General features: G+C 48.8%; 1 protein-coding gene across 1 annotated transcript in view; it reads left to right on the top strand.

The window, feature by feature from the left end:
• Positions 1 to 18,093, top strand: part of DCHS1 (dachsous cadherin-related 1) — a 38,170-nt gene that overhangs the window by 10,436 nt on the left and 9,641 nt on the right. Inside the window, exons 2-9 of the mRNA XM_037051602.1 lie at positions 7,883 to 9,790; positions 14,734 to 14,922; positions 15,024 to 15,255; positions 15,383 to 15,619; positions 15,956 to 16,981; positions 17,207 to 17,400; positions 17,618 to 17,714; positions 17,815 to 17,972. Of these exons, the coding sequence (XP_036907497.1) occupies positions 8,003 to 9,790; positions 14,734 to 14,922; positions 15,024 to 15,255; positions 15,383 to 15,619; positions 15,956 to 16,981; positions 17,207 to 17,400; positions 17,618 to 17,714; positions 17,815 to 17,972 (3,921 nt within the window). The 5' untranslated portion in view covers positions 7,883 to 8,002. The remainder of the gene's footprint in view (positions 1 to 7,882; positions 9,791 to 14,733; positions 14,923 to 15,023; positions 15,256 to 15,382; positions 15,620 to 15,955; positions 16,982 to 17,206; positions 17,401 to 17,617; positions 17,715 to 17,814; positions 17,973 to 18,093) is intronic.

The raw sequence follows: 18,093 nt of genomic DNA, 5'->3' as shown, positions 1-18,093 counted from the left end.
AGTGAACTGACCTGCACCAATCAGGGCTAAAGTTGANCTGGGGTCTACACAGTTTGGAAGAAGGGGCATTTGTTTGGGTCTGAATCCCTCCTCTTCAAAGTTGAGCTTTTATTTTTTTAAAGGATTTTACTTATTTATTTTTAGAGAGTGCGGAAGGGAGGAAGGAAAAAAGGAGAATAATATTGATGCAAGAGAGAAACGTCAGTTTCCTCTTGTACGTACACTGACCAGCACTGAACCTGCAACCCAGGTGTGTGCTCTGACCAGGAATCGAACCAGTGACCTTTTGCTTTGCAGGACAACACCCAGTGAACTGACCTGCACCAATCAGGGCTAAAGTTGATCTTTCACCTGTGCTTTTATCTCATATCTTTTATTCAAAAAATGTGTTGATCAGGTACAATATGTCATGCTCTGCGCTACACACAAAGGTGAATAAGATACAATCCTGGCCTTCAAATAGCTGATATTCTGTCTCTGGGTGGGGAGACAGAGAGTTATACATCGTGTAATAAGCACATTGACCTTACTGTCCATTATCTTCTCACCCCACCAACTATAACTATTTTCGCTCAACCAGGTGATTAAATGAATAGGAGCAACTTTCAACCCTTGATGTCAAACCCAGTCTCTAGGCCTAGATCCCTGACCTGGGCCCCTGGGCCATCCCTGTACACTCGGCCTCTCTCCTCTTTTGAGTCAAGCCTGTCTTCACTCTGACTTTGTTCTAAGTTTGTCTGACCTGTTATTCCATAGGGAAGCTCCATGGGCTCCTCAGACTTGAGCCCTGGGGATCTTAGTGAATACATAAAATCTCAGAACTCTGAAGCTAGGATGAGGGTGCCCATGAGGAATGGTGCTGGGAACTGATGAGAGAGCATCTACCAAATGCCCAGCTCTGGCCTCCTTGCTCCTATTGTCTCTAATTCTCCTAAAACCCCAGAAGGTAGAAATTAACATAACCATTTTATAGATTAGGAAAATAACAGAGACTGGGACTCAAATCCAGTTCAAATTCTGTGGAGTCCCTGCTCTTTTTATTGACTCACACACATGGGAGAGATGGGGGTTGGAAGTATAAGAGGGGGGTCAGAAACTCACCTTCCTTAGGAGGACAGGAAGTCCTAGAGCAGAGCAAATCTGTAAAGACCCAAGGACACATTTCTGTGGCCACAGGACTGACCACAGTGTCTCAAGGGCATGCACTCACACGTGTTTGTGTGTGTCATCTTAGTTGGTACATACATCTCTCTGTGTCAGTGGGTGTGGCAGTGTGCAATTCTGAGGCTCTGACCATTCATTCAGTACAAATGGCCTGCTGGTGCTATCCCTCTACTAAATGCAAGACATTCAGAGACTGAGTCAGACTGTCAAGTTGCTCCCTCAAGGAGCCTCCAATTCTGCAGTGGGGCCGAAACACGAACAAATCAGAGCTGCTGTGCAATTTATTGTCAGTGTGCACCAAAAGCAGTAGGTGCCCAGTAGAAGTACAGTTTGTTCTGCAGGGGGTGAGGAAGATGTAGAAGATTCCACAGAACACAGGACATTTGAACTGCATCTTGAAGTCTGAGTAGTGAATGGCCACTTGGAGTGGATTTACAGAGGATATCTCAGACCAAGGGAATAGTTCACACAAGGCAGAGTTGGGAAGCAACACCGTAATGGGTTTGGTGTTGGAATACAGGGTACGGTGGAAAAAGAAAAGAGGGGTATGCTAAGGAGGCTGGCAGGGCTCAGATGAGGAAGGTATATTAAGGAGGTTGGACTTTACATTGTGAGTCAGAAATCCTGTACCTAGTGTCTATGAACCCTTTAAACTGCAGACACAGTTTTTGTGTATGTGTTCCTGCATTTTTTCCCCTAGAGAGGCAGCAGGTTTCTGCTGTAAACAATGGAAGCCTTTTGTCAGGAGTGGTTTTTTGAGAGCTGTGTGGATAGCTGTGTGGATCAGGGGGTCCAAGCCAGAGCCTGGGGAACCAGTAAGGAGCAGAATCGAAAGGAGAGATGACAAAGCTCACACTAGGACAGCAGCACTGGGAAGGAGAGGAAAGGGCACATTTGAGACATGTCTAGTTAAGATGGTTAGGTTTGGATGACTAATTGGAAACCAGACCATAGAGAAGCAAGGAAGCCAGGAGAGCTTCTGCATTTCTGGCTTGGACACTTTCGGATAAGTGTTGGTGCTGTTCACAGGGAAGGGAATAGAGGGAGAAAATCAGCTTGAGGTTCGGGATATGCTCTAAAGGAAGTCCAGTATATGGCTGGATATATGTTTCCGAGGCTCTCCAGAGCTGGAAATGGAGATTGGAAAGTCATCAGCAAATAGATAGTACATTAAAAAATGGCTGACTGATACATTTGAATTGAAGGCTTAAGAGTGGATAAGAACTCAGGTCCATCCATGTAGTTGCAAAGGGTAAAATCTTCTTTTTCACGGCAAAGTGTGTTTTATTGTGTATATGTACCAAAGCTGTTTTATCTAGCCATCTACTGATGGATACTTGGGCAGTTTCCAAATTTGGCTATTGTAAATAGCTGTAGTGAATGTAGGGGTGCATATATTCTTCTGAATTAGTGTTTTGGGTTTCTTCAGACAAACTCACAGAAGTGGAATTGCTTAGTCATGAAAAAGTTCCAGTTTTAATTTTTTGAGGTAGCTCCATACTGCTTTCCACAGTGGCTAATCTAATGTGTCATTTAAGACTGCCATCTCCCTGTTGATTTTCTGTCTAGAAGATCTATCCACTGAAGTTAATGGGGTGTTAAAGCCCCTACTCTGAGTGTATTTCTGTCAGTCTCTCCCTTTATGTCCATCAAGATTTGCTTTATATATTTAGGTGCTCCTATGTTGGGTGCATTCATGTTTACCAGGGTTATATCCTCTTGTTGGATTGTTACTTTTATCATAATATAGAGTCCTTCTTTGTCTCTTACTGTAGCTTTGGTTTTAAAATCTATTTTGTCAGATATCAGTATTGCTACCCCAGCTTTTTTTCCTTTTCATTTGCATAAAATAACTTCTTCCATCCCTTTCCTTTTAGTCTGTGAGTACCTTTCATTCTGAGATTGGTCTCTTGAACAGCATATATGTGAGTCTTGTTTTATTATCCATTCCGCTACCCTATGTCTTTTGATTGGAGCATTTAAGCCATTTACACTTACAGTGATTATTGATAGATACGTGTTTATTGCCATTTTATTTTTTAAACTGTGTTCTTCTGTTGTTGTTTCTCCTCCTCCTCCTCTTCCTCCTCCTCCTCCTCCTCCTCTAAGCCAGCCCTTTAACATTTGTTGTATTACTGGTTTGGTGGTAACAAACTCCTTTAGCTTTTTCTTCTCCGGGAAGCTCTTTGTTACTTCTTCAATTTTATTTTTATTTTTACTTTAAAATTTTTCTCTAATTATATCTTATTGTTTATTCTATTACAGTTGTCCCAATTTTTCCCCTTTTGCACCCACTTTTCATCCCCAATTCCCTCAGGCAGTCCCTACACCATTGTCCATGTCCATGGGCCATGCATACACTAGATTTTGACATGTATAATGCACACCCACATTTTTGGCCCAAACTTTCATGGAAAAAATCTTTCATTTTAATTTTTAATTCAATTATTTATTTATCTATTTAGAGTTAGAAACAAAACTGATTATCATATTTCAAGGTATTATTTTGCATACAGATGTCATTATTGCTTTCTAGAGTTACACTTTTAATGTATAAGCATAAATAAAATAATTTAAAACATTTATATAGATATGGAATTAGTACTACCGATGTATAATGCAGATCCTTATTTTTCTCTCAAAAATTTAGGCAAAATAATGCTCATGATACACAACAAAATATGGCATATTCTTTGGCTACTATATTCCCTATGCTGTATTTTATATCCCTATGAGTACCCTGCAACTACCAGTTTTTACTTAATCCCTTCATTTTTCCCCCCCATCCCCCAGAGGACCCTCCCATTTGGCAACTGTGAAAACATTCTCTGTATCTATAATTCTGTTTTTGTTCTGTTTGTTTTTTAGATTCAATTGTTGATAGGCATTTATTGCCATTTTATTGTTCACATTTTTTATTTTCTTCTTAAAGAAGACTGTCTGACATTTCACATAATATGGTTTGATGGTGATTAACTCATTTAGCTTTTGTCTGGGAAGCTCTTTATCTGTCCTTTAATTCTAAATGATAGCTTTGCTGGTAGAGTAATCTTGGTTGTAAGTCCTTGCTTTTCATGACTTTGAATATTTCATGCCAGTCCCTTCTGACCTGAAATATTTCTGTTGAGAAATCATATGACAGTCTTATGAGGTCTCCCTTGTAGGTGTCTGCTTTTCTTTTGCAGCTTTTAAGATTCTCTCCTTGTCTTTAAGCTTTGCCATTTTAATTATGATGTGTCTTGGTGTACCGCTCTTTGAGTCCATTTCTGAGTTTCCTGGACTCATGTGTCTTTTTCCTTCACCAGGCTAGGGAAGTTTTTACTCATTATTTCTTCAAATAGGTTCTTAATCCCTTGCTTTTTCTCTTCTCCTCCTGGTATTCCTATGACGTGGATGTTATTAACATCATAGGGATACCAGAAGTTTCATGTTCTCCCAAAGGTCCCTTAAACTGTCCTCATTTTTAAAAATTCTTTTTTTCTTTTTGCTGCTCCAACTAGGTATTTTTTTTTCTACCTTGTTTTCCAAATTGCTGGTTTCATCCTCTGCTTCATCGATCTAACCTACTGTTTATTCCTTCCAGTATATTATTTAGTTCCAATATTGCATTCTTTATCTATGACTGGTCCTTTTTTATGTTTCCTATGGTTTTTTTGCATGTTTATAATCATTACTCTGAACTCTATAGCTGATCAATTGCTTGCCTCCATTTCATTTAGCTCTTCTTCTGAAGAATTCTCTTGTACTTTCACTTGAGATTTGTTTCGTCTTCCCATTCTGGCTGCCTCATTGGGTTTGTTTCTATGTACTAGGTAGATCTGGAGAGACTTTTGCAGCCTGTGTCAGATGCTGCCTGTGACTGGCCCTGAGCAACCTGTTTAAAGGTATCAGAGATCCACAGCTTGCGTCTCCTGCTGCTGGGCCTGTATAGGTGCTGAAAGGACCTATACAGGTTCTTTCAATGCTGGCTTTTCCCAGCACTGGGCCCCGCGTGAGGGGTCAGCTAAAGTTTCAAAGCACCCAGAGATTGGCTTCTGCCTGCAGGTTGCCTGAGTCTCCAGCTGTACTCCTCAGCAGGGCTTAAGTTCCACAGGGTGGGGCAAGAGGGATTCCTGCTGGTAGGCCTATTGCTTCCCCCAAGGCTGATACCACATGGAAGGGTGTGCTCTGCCCGAGAAAGATGGCTTCTGTACTGCAGGTGTCCTGGCGGCTGACCCGTTAGCTCTCTCCCCGGAGCCACCAACCTCAGAGTTTCCTCACATGGCTCTAGTCTGCTCTGCCCTCCCTACCCCAGAGCCCAGGGAAACTGGTTACAAACTCAGTTTTGTGCATTGGCCCTTTACAAGGGTGTGTGCACCTCTAGCCGTCTCTTTCTGGTAGACAGAAACCCCGCTGCTTTTCACAGCTGGATGCTGTGGGTGTTTTCCCCAGTGCTGGTGCTTTAGGCTGTGCAGCCCAGCTTGGGGTTTGGACCCCATACAACTCAGGGGGAACCGCCCTCCCGTCCCTCTGGAACTTCAGATGCTGCCCCTGGGAGCCCCGCCAGCCCTCTTGTGCCTCTGCACTCCCTGCTAGACTTGACCTGGTGATGTTATTTCTTCTCTAAGTCCTGGGTATAAGGCCTCTCTACAGCTAGTCTTCAGTTGGTTATTCAGGATGATTTTTCTATAATTTAGTTGTAATTCCAGGTTGGTTCTAAAAGGGGGTTCGTGTAGCTTCCACCTAATTTGCCACCATCTGGGATCCTCTGAAAAGCACCAATTTTTAAAGAATGGGTAGAGGAACTTGCACAGGAGAGTGAAAAGTGGACAGAGAAGTGCAAGGGAAGCAAGAAGTGGGGTGTCACCATGTGAAGCCAAGACAAGTGGGCTTCAAGAAGTCAGTGATCAATAAGCCCATGTTTCAGAACAATATAGTAAGGGGAGGATTTTTTTAAAGCACCCATTTGATGTACAACACAGAAATGATTGGAAGCTTAGTGAAAGTAGTGTCCTAGGAGAGGGAGCCTCACTTCATAAAGGGTGGGAGGGTGTGAGAGTGAGAAACAGGAGGAAATGAATCAACCTTTAAAAGAGGGTTGCTCTCATTTAGTCACTAATGCTTTCAGAAGGCTTTCTCCTTCATTGAACTTCAGCAGCGTTTGAAACCCTGGTTCCCCTTAGCCTCAGAGACAGCTCCCCTCTCTGGTTTTCTGTCTGTCTGTCTCTCTCTCTCTCTCTCTGGCCACTTAAGGATACCTTTGTTCAGCTGATGGTTCATGCCAGAAAATTGCCCATGATACTTGACTTCTCCTATTAGCTTATCCCTTGCCTTCAAATAGTCATCAAGCCCTGTCTATTTTACCTCCTAAACCTCTTGCAGACTTATCCACCTTGGTCATTTTCATTGCTAGCATCTATCAAAGTCATCATCAAAGCAGGACTCCCGCAAGTGTGTTACGAGGACCATTCTAAAATAACCATCCTGTCTGCATGCCCCTTATTTTCCCAAGGTCAGTGATAGTGATCTTCACAAAATATAAGCTATATCTTAGCACACCCCTTCTCAAAATACTTTTGTGGCTTCCATTTGCTTTTAGGATGTCAAAATCATCAGTATGGCTTATGAGTCCCTGCCCCATGTCATACTGTCACCCCCAGCACTCTACACTTCATACACATTGTCCCCTAACCATCCCTCACACACTCAGCCTTTTCACAGTCTTTTTCCTCTTCCAAATGCTCTTCTCTCCTTCCTAGAACCTCTTCTCTGTCCACCGTTGCCTAGCGACAGTTATGCATTAAGAGGATGTCAACCCGACCGTCTCTTCCTCAGAAGCTCTTCCCAACACCCTGTGTTAAGTCCCTCTTATGCCCTCTAGCACCTTGTACTTCCCCTCACGGTCCCCATCAAACACTTGTAATCACTTCTCCTGTTCCTGAACTGTAAACCCCATGAAGCCAGGGACTGTTTTTTAAAGATTTTATATATTTATATTTGGGGGGTGAGGGGGAGAAAAAGAGGGAAAGAAGCACTGATACAAGAGAGAAACATTAATCAGCTGCCTTTTGCACGTGCCCCAGCCAGGGACTGAACCCACAACCCAAGCATGTGCACTGACTGGGAATTGAACCACTGACCTGTTACTTTGTGTGACGATGCCCAACCCACTGAGCCACACCAGTCAGGGCATCCAGAGACTGTTTTCTTCATTCGTGGATGTGCCTCCAATGCCTCCACATAGTATATGCTCAATCTCTTGTTGAATGGAGGGGAAAATGAGACTAAGGGAATATTATATATGTGCTATATACATTATATACACACATGTATGCAGAGACTGTGGCATATTTCAATGCTGATAGAAGTCTTCAGCATAGAGGAGGTTGACAGTTGAGGTGAGTTCTCAAGCACATGGTTATTGAGGTGAGGGTTGATCCTGAATAAGAAGAAAAATGAGAAAGGACTGGCCATATTTTAAAGTCTAGAGATGGAAGGAAGGGAGTCTGAGGGCATTCAGACCTGAACAATAGGAACAAAACAATCTGTTGAGGAGGGGGGTCAGGGTGGGATGGAAACCTGCCAGGAAAAGACTGGATTGGGGCCCGAGGAGTCCCGAAGTGCAGTTTCCTGGGCCTGAGGTGGGTGTGAGGCAGCACAAGACCCAGAACCCAGTCTCCCTGAACTGTTGATCCCTCCCGTGTCATGCATAACCTTTTAACTTTTGCTTTTCTCCCAGGTCAGGGAGCCTGCACTGGAGCCAGAGCCTGAGTTGGACCTGATCCAAAGCCTGAGATCAGGCTGGGCCCAGAGCCTGGCCTGGAGCTGAAGCTGAAGACACATCTGGACTGCGCCTGTCATGCAGAAGGAGCCAGGCACTGCGCCTTCCTGCACTGGCATGCAGAGCCCCAGACCCCTCCACCTACTTCCACTGCTGCTACTGCTGCTGGGAGCCAGGGTACCAGGTGCCTGGGGTCAGGCCGGGAGCCTGGACCTGCAGATTGATGAGGAGCAGCCGGCGGGCACACTTATTGGGGACATTAGTGCAGGGCTTCCGGCAGGTACGGCAGCACCCCCCATGTACTTCATTTCCGCCCAAGAGGGCAGTGGTGTGGGCACAGACCTGGCCATCGACGAACACAGTGGGGTGGTCCGTACAGCCCGTGTCTTGGACCGTGAGCGGCGGGATCGCTACCGCTTCACTGCAGTCACTCCTGATGGTGCCACTGTGGAAGTTACTGTGCGAGTGGCTGACATCAATGACCATGCTCCAGCCTTCCCACAGGCTCATGCTGCCCTGCAGATACCTGAGCATACAGCTCTTGGCACCCGCTACCCTCTGGAGCCTGCTCGTGATGCAGATGCTGGCCGCCTAGGAACCCAGGGCTATGCACTGTCTGGTGATGGGGCTGGAGAGACCTTCAGGCTGGAGACACGCCCCGGTCCAGATGGGGCCCCGGTGCCCGAGCTGGTAGTCACTGGGGAGCTGGACCGAGAGAACCGCTCACACTATATGCTGCACCTGGAGGCCTACGACGGTGGTTCACCGCCCAGGAGGGCCCAGGCCCTGCTGGATGTGACACTGCTGGACATCAATGACCATGCCCCAGCTTTCAATCAGAGCCGCTATCATGCTGTGGTGTCCGAGAGCCTCGCCCCTGGCAGCCCAGTCTTGCAAGTGTACGCATCTGATGCCGATGCTGATGCCAATGGGGCTGTAACTTATGAGATCAACCGCAGGCAGAGCGAGGGGGATGGACCCTTCTCCATCGACGCACACACGGGGCTGCTGCGGTTGGAGCGGCCACTGGACTTCGAGCAGCGGCGGGTCCATGAACTGGTGGTGCAGGCCCGGGATGGTGGGGCTCACCCTGAGCTGGGCTCAGCCTTTGTGACTGTGCACGTGCGAGATGCCAATGACAATCAGCCCTCCATGACTGTCATCTTCCTCAGTGCCGACGGCTCCCCCCGAGTGTCTGAGGCTGCCCCACCTGGCCAGCTCGTGGCTCGCATCTCAGTGTCAGACCCAGACGATGGTGACTTTGCCCATGTCAACGTGTCCCTGGAGGGTGGAGAGGGCCATTTTGCCTTAAGCACCCAGGACAGCGTCATCTATCTGGTGTGCGTGGCCCGACAGCTGGATCGAGAGGAGCGTGATGCCTATAACTTGCGGGTTACTGCCACAGACTCAGGCTCACCCCCTCTGCGGGCTGAAGCTACCTTTGTGTTGCATGTCACGGATGTCAATGACAATGCTCCTGTCTTTGACCGCCAGCTTTACCGACCGGAACCTCTGCCTGAGGTTGCACTGCCTGGCAGCCTCGTGGTGCGGGTAATGGCCCGGGATCCTGACCAGGGCAGCAATGGCCAGGTCACCTATAGCCTGGCCCCAGGCACCCACACCCGCTGGTTCTCCATTGACCCCACTTCAGGCATCATCACCACGGCTGCCTCGCTGGACTATGAGTTAGAACCCCAGCCACAGCTGATTGTGGTGGCCACAGATGGCGGCTTGCCCCCTCTCGTCTCCTCTGCCACAGTTAGCGTGACCCTACAAGACGTGAATGATAACGAGCCTCAGTTCCAGAGGACTTTCTACAATGCCTCACTGCCTGAGGGCACCCAGCCTGGAACCTGCTTTCTACAGGTAGGTAAGCCCTGCACACAGCGGGATGCTGCTATGGGCAGGAGTGGATCAGAGGGCCACGGGGTTAGCTCAGAGCAAGAACCAACCATCTGTTGATGGTGACTTACACCAGAGCATTTGGTCCTATCCTATGAGCTCCAAAGTCAGTGCAGAGTATGAGGGTTAGTGAAAAGATGGAGAGCAGATGCAAGACCTGGACCAGATAATCTTGGTAGCTGAGGGAATTAAGAGGGTCTAGAGGAATGTGTCTGTAGTATCAAGAATTAACTCACCCACTGTGAGTCCTGCACTGTGCTGGGCCCTGGGAACAAAGAAAGGGGACAGTCTTGTTTCCAGGAAGGTCCTAATCTAGGTGGAGAGACACACTAGTAACTACTGCCATGGCAGGCAGCATGTGGGCTGCTGTGGGAGCCCAGAGGACAAGGCTTTGGAAAGCCAGTGAGATTTTGTCAAGTGGAGAATACAAGGTGTATGAACAGGGACTCCAGGCCTACAGAAAGAGCTGCAGAACTCCATGACATGTTCGGGGGGCTGCATTGTTCAGGTCGGCCTCAGCTGTGCTGATGAGAAAGAGCCGGAGGGAGATGAGACAAGATAGTAGACAGACCAGATTACAAGCTTTGACTTTGTTTTAAAAATCACAGGGAGCCAATGAGCGACTCGAGGAAATCTGATAATGTCTTTTGGAAAGATTGCTTTGGCTGCACCATGGAGTATGGATGCAGGTGGGGAGACTGGAGGCAGGGAGGCCTCCTAGGAGACTAGTGCTTGACATCTTTATGTCTCAGAAGTCCACCAGCCCCCCGCACACCTTCTTGGGGGCTCTCTGTTGGCTTCAATTTCCAGGCCTATGCCTGGGCCTGGCTGAACCCTCCCTTCTGGCCAGACTCTGGGTTTTTGCCTGCTTGCTGCTGTCCAGTTGCCACCCACTCTCATGTGTTTACTGTGCTTCTTGGCCCAGGACCAGTGGGCTATGGCTTCCAAACATCTTCCTCCTCACTAGTGCCTGAAGCAAGAGGGCAACTCTCCAGGTGGTTTCCTGGAGTTTTCATCCTTAGTAACCATAGAGAAACAGGGTTAAAAATAACCAGTGGGTATTCATAATGGTTAGAAGAAATCTTAATAGCCCTGGCCAGATGGGTCAGTTGGATGGAACATTGTCCTATACACCAAAGGTTCAATTCCTGGTCAGGGCACATACGTGGGTTCAATCCCCTGTTGGGACATGTACTAGAGGCAGCCAATCAATGGTTTTCTCTCTGTTTCTCTCTCTCTCCCCTCACCCTTTCCTCTCACTTTAAAATCAATAAATAAACATATCCTCAGGTGAGGATTTAAAAAAGAAATATTAGTATTTGATTCACTCAATATACATTTAGAGTATCTTGCATTAAGGACACAGAATACAAATACAGTAATGAATGAGTCACCCCCACCCCCAACACACACACACATGCTTCATAGAGTTTACACTCTAAAGGGGAGATTCATGTGCAGAGAAAAAGTTTTACTGCAATTAGAAAACGTCCACGATGGAGCTACATGTGAAGTATATAGATAGGCAATAGGAATGTCTTCCCAAAGCAAAGGACCCTTGAGCTCAGACTTCAAGGATAAGCAGGAACTTCTGAGGAGACCAGACAAGATCAAGCAGAAGTGGCGTGCACACAGGTGTGGGGAAGCCTGATTTGTCTGAGGGCCTACAGTGACTTAGTGGCTTTGGAGTTTAAGGTGGGAGATGAGACTGTGCCGGGGGAGGGGACAGACAGTGGAAAGTCCAGCCAAGCCAACAGGTTTGAGCTTTTTCTTTAAGGAACTTTGAAGCTTTCTGAGTAAAGGAGTAACATGATCATATTTGTTTTCTAAAAAAAATGCTTTTGACAATCAGTATAGAAGGGTAGTTCACAGCTGGAGGTGATTTTGCCCTCTGGAGGGGACATCTGGCAATGCCCAGAGACATTTTTGATGATCACAACTGATATCTAGTGGGGAGAGGCCATGACAGCACCATAGCAAAGAATTGTCTGGTCCGAAATGTCAGTCGTGCAGAGACTGAGAAATCCTGTTGTAGAGGCAGGATAGGGAGATCAGACAGCTACGAAAAGGGAATTGTAACAGTCCAGGGGAGAGACAACTCAGGCCTGGGTCAGGGCAGTGATAATAATGATGGGACGAAATAGACAAAGAGGAGCGATAATGAGGATTTACTTAGTCCCTGGTTGATTGGTATACCGGGAGAGGAAAAGGGAAGAACACATTTCTGGCTTGAGCAACTGCGTGGATGGAAGAGTCATTAGAGAGGGGTTTGGAATGCTCATGACTTTAGTTTTGGACAGGTTGGACTTGAGGTGCCTGTGGGATATTCAAGTGGAGATGTTGAGCAGGCATCTGTGTGTACAAGTTTAGAGCTCAGAGGAATGACTGGGTCAAAGAGGAATGATGGCCAAAGCTACGGAAGTGGAAGAGAAGGCCCTGATTGAGTGTGTACATCGAGAAAAGGCCAAGAAGAGATCCCAGGGAACAAAAACGTGTAAGGCCAGGCAGAGTAAGGGGAGGCAAAGGAAGATGCGGGGGGGGGGGGGGGGGGGGGGGGGTNGGATGGGGGGGGGGGGGGTGAAGGGGAAGCACTGGGAGAAACAATGGGGAAGGAGGTCAGGATGGGGCCAATGCAGTGAGTTTGTTATCTGTTCAGAATTTTTGAGTTCACAGATTAAGTCTTTATTTTCTCCTTAAAAATAGTGCATTTGATGAGAGCTAGGGGTGCAGAGGGGACAAGAGGAGAGAGATGAGGTTAGTTATGGCTTTTGGGCGAGGTTGCTGACACGGTTGGCCTGTGCAGCAGGGCAGAGAGCCTGCTGACATGGAGACTGCATTTGCAGCGAAACCTCTGAGCAGGGGCTGCATAGGCTGGGAAATTCAATTCTGCCTCGGTCATTTCCAGTCAATGGCCCCTGCGCCTTTGGGGGCCGGTTCCTGACAACTTCCCCTGACCACTATTTATTGCCTTCTTCCTGCAGCGAGTCAGAGGGCAAAGGTCTGTAACAGCTTCTGGAGGTTGTGCCGCAGCTGTGCTGCAGCCTGCAGGCTTAATGCAGGGGAAGTTTGTCTCCTGGGATATCCGGGCCCACGGCCATAGTGGAGTTGGAGCGGGAGCTGTTTCCAGGGTCCAGCCATGGCAGGGTCGTAGTGTCTCTCGGGAGGGTAAACAGTGGCACAAATCACTTCTGTCGAGGGCCTGGGCAACCATTAGAAGTCTTTGGCCAGGCTTCTCCCCTGAGCAACACTTTCTGGCTCAGAAAGGGGAACTCTCCAGGTTCCTTTTACAGCATATTATGACCCTGAGGCCCTTGTGTCCACAAAGAGCACTTTGTCACAGGCTACAGCAGTCAGCACCAGCTAACCCACTATGGAGGCCCTAATGTGCATGGATGGTATAAAACTCAGTCTGAAAGAAGTTTTTGTTGTAAGACAGGGCAATCAGAGTGTCCATTTACTCAATGAACAAATACACACAGAGTACCTAGGGTGTGCCTGGCCCTGTCCCAGGCTCAGGAGCTCCCAGCATGGTGTCTCCTGCTGATCTGGCTTTGAAATGTCCAGAGGCTCCTGATATTGGTGCCTGATATTGGGTGGTGTTCAATCACTCAAGTTTTTCTGAACCAGTCAGGGAGATGCCCAAGAATTAACCAGGAAAGCCTTTCCTCACTTCTTAGTTTGGGGGAGCGCCCCCCAACTGAAACACCTCAATATTGGACCTGCAATATAGACCTGCAATTCTCCTTCTCCTACTCCCAGTGAGGTGGCCTTGAGAGGTGAAGGGATGCTAACGGTGCATGAGCCACATCCACAAATCCGTACCGCGCACCATGATCACTCCAGTGGCCAGATTCCAGTATCAGTAAGATCTCTCTCCGTAATGACCAATCTCAATAAAGAGTAGGCCCTCTGAAATTAGCCTCTATACTTCTATCAGTCAGCCAGCTTTTCTGCTTGGAGTGATTTAGTGATGGTTATTAACTCCCTGTGAGCTACCAAGAATTTACAGTCACTGTTCTTTAGCGCTTTTTATAAATACAGTTGGTTCTCATTCTTTGCAGAGTCTATATTTGTGAATTTGCTGACTTTCTAAAATTTATGTGTAACCCAAAAATCAATACTCAGGGAACCTCTGCAGTCACTCTCAGACATGCGCAGAGTTGTAAGTCACCCAACACATGTTCCCAGCTGAGGTCGAACATGGCAAGGCTTTGCCTTCATGTTTCAGCTCTTACACTGTAAACAAGGGCCCTTTATGCAGTCTATTGAGTGCCACCTTTTTTTTTTTTTTGCATTTATGTGCTTTTCATTGGTGATTTTGCTGTTTCAAAATGGTCCCTAAGTGTGGTGCTGAAACACTGTCTAGTGTTCCTCAGAACAAGAAGGTTGTGATATGCCTTATGGAGAAAATACAGGAGTGGGCAAAAGTAGGTTTACAGTTGTTTTGGCAAAGACATGCAGGTTAAATAAGTAATACTGTAACACAAGAATAAGCTCTGTGTTTCACATACTCACAACTGTGAACCTACTTTGCCCACCCTTGTATCTGTGTTTAGATGAGCTTCATTCAGATAAGAGTTATAATGCCATGAGCCATGAGTTCGATGTTAATGAAGCAAAAATTTATATTAAATCAGGTGTATTTAAACAGAAACACCCATAAAACAAGATCATGTATTGACCAGTTGGCAAAAATGTTGCGATGAGAGGCTTACAGGAATATAACACAGGTCATGAGGTCTGGACTAGGCTTGGATTTTGGTGTATGTTCTGCTAGTCCCCTCTGTGTGTCTGCCATCCAGAGACTCTGAGCCCAAGCTGGCCCAGGGCCTGCTCCTTCTAACTGCCATGTAGCTCTGGCTTCTGGCCAAAAAGATGGGGCATCACTCACCCCAGCCTTTCCACAGGTAACAGCCACAGATGCAGACAGTGGCACATTTGGCCTCCTCTCCTATTCCTTGGGTGCTGGACTTGGGGCCTCGGTGTCTCCTCCTTTCCGCATTGATGCCCACAGTGGTGACGTATGCACGACCCAGATTCTGGACCGTGACCAGGGGCCCTCAAGCTTCGACTTCACAGTGACGGCCGTGGATGGGGTGAGTGAGCAGACCATGGGTGGGCAGCTTGGGATGTCGGGGTAGGGCATTCACCAGGGCAAGACAAGGCCCACCTGACTTATGGCTACATATCTCACCAGGGAGGTCTCAAGTCCATTGTATATGTGAAGGTGTTTGTGTCAGATGAGAATGACAACCCACCTCAGTTCTATCCACGGGAGTATGCTGCCAGCCTGAGCGCCCAGAGTCCACCAGGCACCGCCGTGCTGAGGGTGCGTGCCCATGACCCTGACCAGGGGCCCCATGGGCGACTCTCCTACCATATCTTGGCTGGCAGCAGTCCCCCACTCTTTGCCTTGGATGAGCACTCAGGTGAGGATCCTTCCATATCCAGAATCTATCTCCACCCAATCCCCCTACCCACGCGCCTAAATGAAGTACTGCCTTCCTTCCAACTCTATTGTTTTTTTATACATCTCTGCTCTATCCCTCCTCCCAGGGCTGTTGACAGTTGCCTGGCCCTTGGCCAGACAAGCCAACTCTGTGGTGCAGCTGGAGATTGGGGCTCAGGATGGAGGGGGCCTGCAGGCAGAGCCCCGTGCCCGAGTCAACATCAGCATTGTGCCTGGAACCCCCATACCACCCATATTTGAACAACTGCAGTATGTCTTTTCTGTGCCAGAGGATGTGGCACCAGGCACCAGTGTGGGCACAGTCCAGGCACGCAACCCACCAGGTATCATTTGTCATTATACCCACTTGGTACCATACCCAGACACCCCAGTATAACTCTCAAGCTACATCTCAGGGTACCCCAAGTAGCCCCGATACAAAACTCTGGTTGCAGTTCCCCACACCTCTGTGGGCCTGTGCAGGTGCTCCTCTGCTTCACCCCCAGGCACATGACTATCACCTTGTGCCACCTGCCTTCTCTGCCAACAAATACCCCTCCCCCAACCCTTTGAAAGACACAGGTGTGAGCATTGTGTAACCCCTCTTGGGATCAGAATCTGACACCAATTCAATAGGTGCCCCTCCATCTCTTTCCTGACCCCTCTCTCCTCCTCCCTAGGTCGCTTGGGGCCTGTGACCATGGCCCTATCAGGTGGAGATCCCCGAGGACTCTTTTCCCTAGATGGGACCTCAGGGCTGTTACAAACACTTCACCCTCTGGACCGGGAGCTACTGGGGCCAGTGCTGGAGCTGGAGGTGCGGGCAGGCAGTGGAGTGCCCCCGGCTTTCGCTGTAGCTCGGGTGCGTGTGTTGCTGGATGATGTGAATGACAACTCCCCTGCCTTCCCTGCACCTGAAGACACAGTGTTGCTGCCACCAAGCACTGCCCCAGGGACCATCATCTATACACTGCGTGCTCTGGACCCTGACTCAGGCATTAACAGTCGAGTCACTTTTAACCTTCTTGCTGGAGGTGGTGGTGTCTTCACTGTGGACCCCACGACGGGCCATGTACGACTTATGGGACCTCTGGGGTCCCCAGGGGGGCCAGCGCATGAGCTAGACCTGGAAGCCCGGGATGGGGGCTCCCCACCCCGCACTAGCCACTTTCGACTGCAGGTGGTGGTCCAGGACTTGGGGATCCGTGGGCTGGCTCCCCACTTCGACAACCCTTCCTATCGTGTGGACCTGCCTTCAGGCACCACCCCTGGAACTCAGGTCCTGCAAGTGCAGGCTCGAGCACCTGATGGGGGCTCCATCACCTACCACCTTGCAGGAGATGGGCCAAGTAGCCCTTTTGGCCTAGAGCCACAGAGTGGGTGGCTATGGGTGCGGACAGCACTGGACCGTGAGGCCCAGGAGTTATACACACTGAAAGTAATGGCAGTGTCTGGGTCCAAAGCTGAGTTGGGGCAGCAGACAGGCACAGCCACCATAAGGATCAGCATCCTCAACCAGAATGACCACAGTCCCCGCTTGTCTGAGGAGCCTACTTTCCTGGCTGTGGCAGAGAACCAGCCCCCAGGGACCAGTGTAGGCCGGGTCTTTGCCACTGACCGAGACTCAGGACCCAATGGACGGCTGACCTACAGCCTGCGACAGGTGTCAGAAGACAGCAAGCCCTTCCGCATCCACCCCCAGACTGGTGAGTAGTGGCACCCAGATAAATTCTGAAACCCCACTACCTCATCCTCAGATTGATGAACACCTAGACAGGACTCCCAGAGCCTAGTCACAAAGACCAGGACTGAGCCTGGAGTGTCACCCTGGGATTCCCTCTCACAGTCCCCAAACCCCAGCTTCTCAGTCACGGGCCTCTGGCTTTATATCCCTAGCTTTCTCATATATGATCCCTTTCCTGTATTCCCAGGAGAAGTGACCACACTCCAAACCCTGGACCGAGAGCGGCAGAGCAGCTACCAGCTCCTGGTGCAGGTGCAGGATGGGGGCAGCCCAGCCCGCAGTACCACAGGCACCGTGCACATCGCAGTGCTGGACCTCAATGACAACAGCCCCACCTTCTTGCAGGCTTCAGGGGCTGCTGGCGGGGGCCTTCCTGTACAGGTATGTGAGGTGGAAGAACCCTGTTCTGAAGAAGTAAGAGGGAATGGGCATTTCTCCATATAGCTGTAGGTGTGGGTAAGAGAGACTGCTTTTGGAAACAGGTGTGAGAGGAAAAAAGGGTCTCTGCCTGCACATGGATGAGGGGAACTCCATCCTGAGTTGTCTCAAGAACAGGGAAGAGAAGAGACACCTGTAGATGAGTTGTGTGTCCCCACAGGTACCAGATCGTGTGCCTCCAGGGACACTGGTGACGACTTTGCAGGCCAAGGATCCAGATGAGGGGGAGAATGGGACCATCCTGTACACGCTGACTGGTAAGCGGGTGGAGAGAAGGGAGTTGATGGGTGTGGCACACCCTCATGACCTGCCCCACTGTGGGACCCAGGCCCTCACCCTTCCACTGCCTGTCCTCAGGTCCTGGATCAGAGCTCTTCTCTCTGCACCCTCACTCAGGGGAGCTGCTCACTGCAGCACCCCTGATCCGAGCAGAGCGGCCCCACTATGTGCTGATGCTGAGTGCTCACGACCAAGGCAGCCCTCCTCGGAGCTCCAGCCTCCAGCTGCTGGTGCAGGTATGGCTGCACCCCAAATCTAACCACTTGGCCACTGCTGGGGGCCTCCTCCAATAGCTCCACCCCCATTGGGTCCTTTGCCCCTCTTCCTAGGCTACATCTGAGCACCCTCCCTGCTACC

The sequence above is a fragment of the Sturnira hondurensis genome, unplaced genomic scaffold (genome assembly GCF_014824575.4).
Source record: "Sturnira hondurensis isolate 20B ecotype Veracruz unplaced genomic scaffold, ASM1482457v3 Scaffold0007378, whole genome shotgun sequence".
NCBI classification, from domain to species: domain Eukaryota; kingdom Metazoa; phylum Chordata; class Mammalia; order Chiroptera; family Phyllostomidae; genus Sturnira; species Sturnira hondurensis.
Note: the sequence above shows the minus strand (reverse complement) of the source record. Positions and strands in the feature narration are given on the sequence as shown.